Genomic DNA, 11,391 nt, shown 5'->3' with positions numbered 1-11,391 from the left:
CTTCGTGGGTATATGTACCCGAACCAGCCCAAACTTGACGGATAACTTGATCTCGAGTCAGAAATAAACCCAAAGCTTCAGTTTGCTGCCAAATTAAACATGGAGCTTTACACTGGCTGTGCGTACCTCAGCGCTGAACTACGCAGCTTGGAGTTGACTTAGGGCCGAGTCTCTCAAATCAAGTGTGCACTGCAGGAGCAGCGCCTAAATAAACGGTTTGGCGCTGAAGTGCGCATCTCGGCGACATGCAGCGAACAAAGCGAAACTGAACAAAATGGCACAGAAAAGAAAATCAAATTCTGCAGATTACAAGCTGCAAATAGTGAAAGATTTGGGCAAAAAGTAGAAAGACAGTTTGTCGAGCTTGTAAGCTATTGGCAAGAAGCAGAAATGGCGTCTGATGTGAGAGAGGTGGAAGTAGTACCCCAACACCGAGGGGGAACATTTCTTTGGATTTAGTGATTTTGAGTTAACCTGATAGTTTAGGAAGATTTTTTTAAATCTAAATAATAACTTGAGTAAAAGTAAGTGCATGCTGTGTAGATCCTCCACGAAATGAAGGAAAAAGAATATGAAAAAAAAAATGGCGCGAGAGAAGGCCGACCGGCGCGATTTAATGATTGACATTTTAAGCCCGGGCTGGGTTCAGTTTGGGTTCAAGCCTGGCCCAAGATCTTACCTCTAGATCAAACCAAAATTTTGTGCTTATAGCCTAGCAGCATGTAGAATGGTCAACTACGTAACGCAAAACAAACTTGCCGCTAAATCTTTTGGCCATGGAGTTGGAGGATGCACAGAGACCTCATAACACTAACAAAGCTTTTCGTGGTTGGTTCATTTGGTGAGTTTGTATTTTTACTTACTTGTCAAGCGAATAACGTGTTGTTTCGCGTTACACCTTACGATAGCGAGTGTGTTGCTATTAGCACGTCAGCCTCACATTTCAGAGGTAGTGGGTTCAATTCCAGCTCCCGGCCGACTTGTGTAAAGTTTGCAGGTTCTCTCTGTGCCCTCGGGATGCCAGTTTCCTCCCACTTTCAAAAAACATGGCTGTGATGGGCCCAGTACTCCCTGTGACCATTGTTAGGATAGACAGTTCTGAAAATGAATTTGATTTTGACATGATGTTATGAGGATATCTAAATGTTCCACATGACTACACAGTGGAAAGCTGTTTAATGCCGTTCTTGGGCAGGGCTGTGAAAAGATTGTCAGAAAATGAACTAGTTCGCAGTATAGAAAAGGTTGCCGACCACTGCTCTGAGACACCGTCAAATATGTTAATAATTAACTTTAAAAAAAAGAATCAAAAAGCAATATGCTGCTGACTGTACAATATCTTCTTTGGTAGAAAAATAAATAGAGAAATAAATGAGATGGATGACTGAAATATATTACACAGAGAAAGTATTGATGATGTTTTCTTCTTTTTCCATTTTTTCTTCAAAATACGGATCTCTTTAAATTGCATAGTCATGAATGCGCTCGTTCCCCTGCGAGGCATCGGTCTCCAAAATGCAGAACCAAAAATGGAAGGTATATATGTAAAAAGATAAAAAAAAAAGTGCATGCTTGTTTTTTATTGTGTCACGGCGCCGCTGGACTGCTCCGTTGTCTGCCCGACAGTCTTCAGCCTGTCAGCAACACTTGCGCTTAGTAAAAAGCAAGTGCTCAGCCTGCTGGGACGCTTTGCAACAATACACACCGGGGGAGTGACGAGAGGCGGACTTTCATCATTTGCCTTCATGGCGTTTCCTTTCCGCCTCTTCTGCTGTTCACTTGGTGTTCTGGGTCCAAGCAGAAGTGCATTCCTGGCAGGGAAAAGGGCGGGGACTGAAAGATGACGAAGGCTGTCACTTCCTGCTTCGAGTTTATAACACAGTGTTGTTTGCACCCATGGCCTTTTTGGTGCGGATGCTCATGGCGTATTCCCCGCGACTTGTCCCGTTCTCCTCTTTGCGCAGCGGTTTCCTGGTTAAGAAAAACACACACAAAATAAAACAATCAGTACTCCAGACAAGACAGATCAGTAAAGAACTGAAAAGCTGCAGGAAAATCGTATTATTCTTTAAAAATAATAGTCAGGTCAAGTCATGTTTATTTGTATAGCCCTTAATCACAAGGAGTCTCAAAGGGCTGCACAGACCACAGGTTATTGCAAACCACAGACTATTATTACACCATCCCTGATCTAAAACCTACACGAGGGCAAGGTAAAAATCACAATCCTAAACATGAGGAAAATGAAGAAACCTTAAGAAAGGACCGCACATGAGATAATCCCCCTTCCAAGATGACCAGGCTGCAATGGATGTTGCATTAATAAATAATACACAGACATTGTCAACATGAAATATACTGAAGGTCATCCATAAGCAATAGACTATAAGTGTGTTTTAAACCTAGATTTAAACAGTTCTACTGAGGTTGCAGATCGAATCACAGGGGGCAGAGCATTCCACAGCACCAGGGCCCAAATGGAGAATGAGCTCAAACCAGCGGATCTCTTTTTGGCTCCTGGGATCACTAGTAGACCAGCATTTTCGTAGCGAAGGCTTCAGACCGGAACATAAAAAACCTAAATGATCATAATAATAATAATAATAATAATATTAAGAATGATAAATAAAGCTCCTCCCAAATTTGCTAATTTAAGTGTTAAACAGGTAGCCCCCTACTACCTATGATGTTTACTGGTTGACTGATCTCATTTTACCTCTCAAAATTACAACCTTGTAATCAGTAACAAAAAAGTAGTACTCATCTTCAAAAACGTCGGTGACCCCTGATGTAGTTTAACTGAAATCAAGTGCTACATGCACACAGAAAAATACAGATTTTACCATTTTACTTCTCATTTTTTGCCCATATTTTCACAAGATTTTTTTTTTGGGGGGGTACCTGTAGCGGAAAGATTGTAGACAATTCAGCTCCCACGAGGTGAGCCTCATTATGTCAAATAAATCAAATTTTCTGAACTATGAGTATTACAAAAAAAGTTCATATGGAATTATTCAAATCCTGAGTGAAGGTTTTTTTTCTTACCTCTATGAGGCACTCAATAATATACCCCTTTAAGCTCTGCTAATTTCTAGCAGTTTTTCTTCTTTACAATTGTTTTTAGTTGAAAAAGGTGATTGAAACACCTAAGCTTTAAAGGCAATCAATTATTCTGCATTGAAATCTGGTTAAGTCTAATAGCAAATAACTATAAGTAGATGAGTTTTCAACCATATACGTGAGGGTCGGCACATTGGTCAAGTTGTAATTTTTATCGGTTTCACTGTATTTTCTTCATCGGGTAAGTATAAGAATAAAGTGCCGCCAACCCTTGGGATAGCAACCATTCTGCATTGTGCCCAATGTAAGCTAAAGGCCACCGTGTAAAAAAATAAATAAATAAAAAAGCGGGACTTTTGACTGGTCAGAGACGCTGATTTGATTTCCTCTTTCTCGTCCATCTGTTCTAATAGGCCTGTGTTCAAAGGTCAGGTTAGCAAGAGGGGAAAGATGCATTGCGACGCAGGCGATAAGGCAATTATCCTCCTGTGACTGCAAGATGCGATCTCCCCCTCGCTAAATAATGAGTACATGTACGGCTGTCGAAACAAGCCGGGAACAACATCCATTCGTACGTGAAAGTAGCTCCTGGTGCCAAACTAAAGATGGGAGCGATTGAAGGCTGCTATTATTCAATGGAGCTCCTTTTATGCACTCTTGTGTGCTTTAGCGCTTATTATATTTGTCCAGTGTACTGTGGCTTGTGTTGCGACCTCCTCTGCTTATGTAACTCAAGAGACACATGTGAATACAGTTAGTACAGTCATTGTCCCGTTGTACACTCCGACGGAGAGGAGCCTTGAGCGACATCTTGTTTTTCAAAAGAAACCAGCCGTCTCTACAACTCTGACAGCTCCTTCTCAGACCGCTCATAACCAAACATTCAACGCTGTTGACATATGTCAAATTTGGGCTTGTTTGTGCTTGTTTTAAATGAACATGGCACACCATATGAACTTTTCAAGTGGTTATAAGGTCCATCTGTTTTTAGATTGATTGGTCAACAATGCTAAATGCAAAATATAGTCTTCAATGGAAAATGGAAATGAATATAATAAATAAGTAAATGAACAATAATGCCTTTAAAATAGAGGAAATCATCGCACAAAACTTTTTTTAATAAAAAAACACGTCAGCAAAAAAAAGGTCTCATCAAAACAAAACAGCACGCATAAAAAAAGACCACAAAATGATAATAATGTTAAAATAATATGTGAGAACAAAAATTATAATATTAATACTTTTATAATAATAGTATAGCTGGACAGATTGACAGAGGACGTATGGACGGACGGATGGGGAGGAAGCCAGACGCATAGATACATGTATTGACGAATATATAAAAGAGAATATAAAAGAAATATAAAAGAGTGTTTTTGTCAGTGGAAAAGAGAATGGGTCAACAATTTAAAGGGACAGTGTGTATTATTGAGTCCGTCACCGTGGTAAAAATAAACCAAATTCATTTAAAATAACAATATTGATCTAACTGATAAGCATCCATTTTTAAAAATACGCATATGTGGGTCGAGAAATTAGCATTTATTCTATATAACATGAGCCACACCTAAAGGGAGCTGACGATACTGTCTGCCATCTTGCTGCTACGGGTACCCATAAACCCTAAAAAGGCTGGGCAAAAAAACCTGAGAAGTAAAATAGTGTTTTGGTCACTTAAAGTTTCTGTAGTTTGTATTTTTCCTCGTGCTGTCTCGCATTCACTTTCGGTTACACAACATCATACAGCGACATCTAGTGTTGAAACTATACATGCTGTCCCTTAAAGTTGTTTTCTAAAAGCGAGGTCCAACAAAAACGGGTGTGTCTTTTCTTCACCAGTACATCAAAACAAATACCGTTATTTCAAATCGAATCCATATAATACATTATGTTGCTGCATGCTGCACAGTGACAGAACAACTCAATCTTTATTTCACTTTTCTGCATTAAAGACTCTTGAGTTTTCCAACTTTCTCTTGCTGCCGAGTCAGTTTTATCAGCCCTCGTTTTTAGCTCACCACCGTTTTGGAAGGTGAATGTGATTTTGTCGCACTCGTTCAACTATAATGTCACTCGCCACCGCTTGAGCCGCCACGATACACGCCCGACACCGTAACTCAGGATTCTTGCTCAACTGTGGCGTGCAAGGCAGGACTTTCTTCACTCTCAACCACTGTGTCGCCATGATAATGATGCATTCTGCTCCACCGAGTACAAGCGTTTATAAGTTATGTATTCGTTTTCAATGTTTATATTTATTTTTCCAATCTCATTTCTTTTAAAAAAAGTGGGTGCCTGCAGTTGTTAGTCATTGCAATTATAATCATCCAGATTCTCTTGTTCGCCATTGAGATTCAGAGTATACAGTGTTACATTTACCAGTAGATTGCAGAGGGTTTTCTAAAAAGTGGGAAAACTATTGTATTTAAAAAAAAATACTTAACCACTTTTAGTACAAACATTTAAAGACTGACCTGAGGTAGGTTTGAGATTTAAATCGATGGCAAAGTTTTTTACAGCTAATCCTAGAGGGAGTGGGTTTGATCAGGGGCGGCAGTAGCTCAGGAGGTAGAGCGATCGTTTTAGGATTAAGGGATCCCAGTTCGAATCCCGGCTTGTCCGTGTTACATGCCGAAGTGTCCTTGGGTAAGACACTTAACCCCCAATACCCCCAATAAGCAGGTTAGCGCCTTACATGGCTGCACAGATCACGGCCGCTATTGGGAAATGTGAAGCACAATGTAAAGCGCTTTGGGAAGTCATTGACTTGAAAAGCGCTATATAAATGCAGATCATTTCATTTCATTTCATCCTGGCTTGGGGTTAAAGGTACAGAGTTCTAAAAAGGCATTAAATACAACAAACACTAGGAGAGCAAAGGATGGGATTTATGGCAACTTTGCAAAAAAACACATGTTGTTTGGTTTTGTAGTAATAGTAGAAAACAGCAATATATAAATGCGTGTTTAAATATGTGTGTATATAGATGTGTGTATATGATTCGTCAAATAAGCTGGAATGGCAGCTATGGAATAATTTTGCTGAGTTTAAGTATATTCTTCCAATTCTGTAATTTACTTAAAGAATCAATCTAACAAAAATATACAAAGAATTGTATTCAAAATTAGCTAACTTGTCTGCCAACAAAACAATAGCATTTTTACTCCGAATGATCCATCCCTTTTCCGTTCCACCTATCTTCAGTAGGGTCACGGAAGTGCTGGAGCCCATCCAAGCCATCTTCTGGCAGTGGGTAGGGGACACTCTGAACTGGTTGCCAGACAGTCGCAGGGCAAACAGACATAGACAACCCCTCACATGCTCTTTCATACCTAGGGACAGTTTGGAAACGCCAATTAACCTGCCATGCATGTTTTTTGGAATGTGGGAAGAAACTCAAGTGCCTGGAGAGATCCCATGCAAGCACGGGGAGAACATGCAAACTCCGTACGGGGAGGCTGCTGTAGCCGGAATTGAACCCTGAACCTCTGCACCACCCAGCTGCTGTGCCACTCTGAACCAAAAACATGAATTAATAAAACCAAACTTATGAGACAAAAGGGTACATGTGGCCAAGTGAGATGAGGGAGTCAAGAAATTCAAAATAGAAAAATGAAAATTCATTACAGAAAAATTAATCTAATGAAAACCAATAACCCAGTTATTTAGCATTTAAATTGTAAAAGAAAATGCCATTATTTTTATCATCTAAACTTGTTTGCATATAGACAAAAAAACTGAAGCCAATAAACATGAACACTTCACTAAAAAGCATTTCAGGTTGCCGTAGGCGGAGCATTTCGGACGAATGGCTAGATTGTAAACAAAAAATGAGTCATGATGTGTGCTTCCTTGGAGACAGATGTCGCTTGCTGTGTCCCTGCAAGACCCCAGGAAAAGCCCAACAGCCCAAAACATGTTTCATGGGCGCTTGTGAATGAAAAAAAAACAGTATTTCATGCAGAAAATACGTCATGCCCTTAATACATTACCTGACAAAGCTTTTAGTCATAGCGAAAAACATTGGTCGGACAGCCACTTCTCGTTAAATGTACGTACAACCCCACCAAAAAATATGGAATCACCAGGCTTGGGCAAGCCCTCACTCAGACATTTTATTCTGTAGAAAAAACTCAGATCGCAAACATGAAACAATCGTAAAGTCAATCCAAAGTGCAACATATTGGCATTCAGAAACACAAAAAGAAATTAAGAAAAAACATTGGGAAATGAATATGGAATCACTCAATTTTGAGGAAAAAAATATGGATTTAGTGCATTTTGAGTAGAAAATAAGGACACACCTAGTCAATTTCCTTTCCTTAATTGGACACATGACTGAGATTACATCTGCTCATTATTCAGAAGTTAAAAACAGTGCAGTTGTCACACCTTGAAGGGCTCCTGGACTAAGTAGATTGGCAAGAATCATGGCTCCAAAACGAGAGCTGTCTTTTGAGACCAAAGACAGGATCGTCAGATTTCTTGAAGAAGGTAACTTTACTCGTATGGTTGCCAAAGATGTGGGCTGTTCATAGTCAGCTGTATCGAAGTTTTGTACCAAGTACAATCAGCATCAGAAGGTTGTAAAGTTCTGGGGTCAAGTTCATGTTGAAGGGTGTTACAAATTGTTTTCCAGTTTGGGGAGATTTGTCCCTTAATAGTCTTACACAGATTGTCAGTAGGGCAAAACGAACTACTTGCCTGCTTGACCCGTTTCCGGCTTTACTTGTGAAAGATCTGTTTGGGATCTTAGGACCTTCAGTTTTAAATATCATTATATCGCTATCCTTGGTTATTGTTCCGGTAGCCTTCAAGTCTGCTGTCATTAAACCCATGCATAAGCAACCTAACCATGACCCGAAAAGCCAATATAGTTATTGGCCAGTGTCAAAATTTCATAAACAGGTCATTCCACAGCAGCTGAACGACTTCATGTCTGAAAATAATCTCTTTGAATCTGTCCAGTCAACATTCAGTATCTTCGGTATCGGTAAATACGGTATTTCAGGAACTATACTCTTGTGGTCTAGGTACTACCTGTCAGACAGGACGCAATGAGTTTACTACGGCAATCTGACCACTAATAATTTAGATGTCACCTGTGGCACCTGTGGTCTTCCACAGGGCTCTGTACTTGGCCCCCTTCTTATTAGTATCTATATACTTCCGCTTGGTGATATCCGCAAGTATAATATTAGTGTCCATTGCTATGCAGATGACACTCAACTGTATCTGTCACTGGAGACAACTGGTCAGTTAGGTTGTAGAAATTTGGAAGCCTGCCTTGCTGTGATACAAAGATGGATGCCAATCAATTTTTTGTGCATTAAATTAAAATAAATGTTTATTGTTGGTGCAGCTCATTGTCATAATTAGTTTCAAACACTGCTCTGAACCTCTACAAATGTAATATCACAAACAGTGACTCGGTCAAAAATCTAGGTGTTATATTTGATCCTAATCTTTCGTTTCAGTTACATGTGAATAGCTTTCTTCCACCCCCGTAATATTGCGAAGATTCGCTGATGCTATCTCAATCAGATGCAGAGGTCAGATTCCGCTTAGGATGACTTTAAAGGTTCTAACATACAAATTTTTGCATGGACTTGCACCCTCTTATCTCTCCGCGTTGATTTCCCCTTATGTTCCTGCACGGAGCCTCCACTCGGTAAATGCCGGCCGGTCTACTTGTGACTCCAAGAGCCGAGAAGAAATCTGCAGGCTCAAGAGCATTCTCCATCTGGGTCCTGAGACTGTGGAATGCTCTGCCTATGGAGATAAGCTCTGCAACCTAAGTGGAAGTTTTTAAATCTATATTTAAGACCCACTTTGATTCAATAGCTTATAATTGATGCCCACCTCATGCTTTTCTTTTTCTGTCTTTTTCAGACTGCCTGGTTGGAGGTGATACGAGGGACGATTTGAAATGGGTCAGCGGACCAACATCTGGACCTGAAGCATGTCAATGCCTGTATCGACCAGCCAGCAGATATAGAAAGCTGCGTCATTACTGTTATGTAGGCTTTGGACTAATTTACAGGCTTGAGGCGTCATTGTTGTCATAATCTTTCTGGAAAAAATTGAGGATATTACCTATTGTTTTATTTTATTGATGTTCACTATGTTTTGTGTACAGTCACCCAATTATAAATCTATTGCACCCTGGTCATCCTGGAAGGGGGATTACCACTTGTGAGGCCCCTTTTCAAGGTTTTTTATTTTTCTCTCGCTTGAGGTTTTGAGTTTTTCCTTACCCGCATGTTGGTTTTAGATAAGGGGATGGTGTAATTGTAAGCTGGTGCAGTCCTTTGAGACATCTTGTGATTAAGGGCTATACAAATCATCAAACATGACTTGACTTATAAACTCTGGCGGGCCACATAAACTGATATGACAGGCCACGTTTGGCTTGCGGGCCACGAGCTTGACACATGTGGTGTAGTTGTAGCCCACCGGACAGGGCAGCGCATTCTGGGGTCTTGGGTGGACTTGTACACTCGCCTTCAATAATGGATGCCAGGCTGTTGACATGTGGCAGGTGGCAACACATCACTTCACATGTAGGATGAATATTTCATAGGAAAGCTGTGCAATCGCAGCACACAGTCCCGTTTGAAGTTGGAGCTAGGGGCCATCGCCAAATGAGGACATGGGAAACTCGCTGTTTACGATCACCATCTGGAAACGAGAGTAGCATCCAGTGTTTGCCGCTATCAATCACGGCTTGTTACATTTAGAAACGGAAAGGCCAACTGATGAAATATTACAGTTGAATCGACGGAGCTTAACATTTAAGACTTTTCTTGCGTCGGCCTTGAATCGTCCGGGAGCAGCTGCGGAGTAATATCCGCTTTTAGACAAGCCTCCCGCAGCGCTAAGTGATTAGGAAAAGCATCTCGCTCCATTAGCACGTCGGGCTGAGCTTTGTTTATTTTGGCTTTCTGGGTTGGCAGACAGCCGGGAGGGAAAACGGCTCCGCAGTCTTTTGCCGGCGATTCGACATGTGTCTTATCTTTTTGTCGTGCTCGCAAACTGTTTTTTCCGCCCGGCTTTACCGACAGAGTTGAAAGTAATGCGTTACAAACGAACGCTATTACTTTTCTCGGTAATGAGCAGAGTTGGGTAGAGTTGCCAACAATTTTACTCGAGTAAAAGTACTGTTACTTCAGAATAATATGACTCAAGTAGAAGTAAAAGATTGTCATCCAAATGATGACTCGAGTAGAAGTAAAAAAGTACTTGGTGAGAAAACTCAAGTACTGAGTAACCGCCGCAACATCTTATTCATTGATTTTTTTTAAACAACCATTCAATCTGACCATCAAATCATTAAAGTCCATCCAATCAACAACAAATTACATTTAATCTAAAATTTATTAAAATAGTCAAGGTAAATTCAAGTACTTTAATAAACAATAAAATATAGTATAAATGTATAATAGCCCATTTAAAGCCCCAGTACTTTTTTAACAAGCTCTGCAGGCAGTACAACAAGAAAGCCCAGGGTTCGGCCACCAAAAATGTAGAGAAAGCCATATTAGACCAAAAAACAATTTGTCATGAGCCTCAAAAAATAAAATAAAAGCCTCATATAATCGTTATAACGAATTGGCCTACTATCAAAATGGATTCAGCACATCTTATGGAGAATTCACTTGGTTGGTTAGTTGGTTGGCTGGGTGGTTGGATCCCTTAACCACTAGTGTCGTAGGGGCACCATTCCCCATGGTGCGTCTTGGGCACGTACGTTCTGGTGGTGCGGAATTACGGAATGTTTAATTGTTTTGATAACATTAAAGAAATGCAATTAAGAAATCCAATTTATGATGTCATTTTTTCTAAAGAATTGGAAAAAACAACAACAATGGTGCGTGATGTGCCCCTTATCAGTGCAACGAAAGTAATGAAATAAAACTCAGCATGTGTTCATTAAAAAAATGAAAAAAAATAGCAACCTCTTGAAAAGATCAAGTGAACAATATCACATTATTCATATTAATACAGTTTAAGTTTGATTTCAGTGCAAATATTTTTCTCTTTTTACCTTTGGAGTCGATGGCCGATCACACACACACGCACAGACACACACGCCACTTTGCTACCTGTGTGGCTCCTTTAAAATGGGCGGGGCTTGGGAGAAGAAAACTAGCCAAGGAGGAATGCACATACTTAATTAAGTAATGTCTTCGGTGTAATGTAAATGTAAGTGGTCTGCATTTATAAAGTGTTTTTAAAGTGACTGGAAAGCTCCCAAAGCGCTTTACAATGTGCTTCACGTTTACCAATTCACACGCACTCACGCACCAATGGCAGCGTCAGCCATGCAAG

The 11,391-nt window shown here is 40.3% G+C and overlaps 1 protein-coding gene across 1 annotated transcript in view; it reads right to left on the bottom strand.

Annotated features, from left to right (window-relative positions):
• Window positions 1–420: 420 nt before the first annotated feature.
• The window catches only part of LOC148351653 (proline-rich membrane anchor 1), a 41,418-nt gene continuing 30,447 nt past the window's right edge, over window positions 421–11,391 (bottom strand). The window contains exon 4 of the mRNA XM_088354968.1: window positions 421–1,971. Within this exon, the coding sequence (XP_088211094.1) occupies window positions 1,872–1,971 (100 nt within the window). The 3' untranslated portion in view covers window positions 421–1,871. The remainder of the gene's footprint in view (window positions 1,972–11,391) is intronic.

Source organism: Urocampus carinirostris, chromosome 15 (assembly GCF_059441175.1).
Source record: "Urocampus carinirostris isolate Australia breed hairy pipefish chromosome 15, RoL_Ucar_1.0, whole genome shotgun sequence".
In the NCBI taxonomy this organism is placed as follows: Eukaryota; Metazoa; Chordata; class Actinopteri; order Syngnathiformes; family Syngnathidae; genus Urocampus; species Urocampus carinirostris.
The sequence above is the reverse complement of the archived record's forward strand: the minus strand, read 5'-3'. Positions and strand labels throughout refer to the sequence as shown.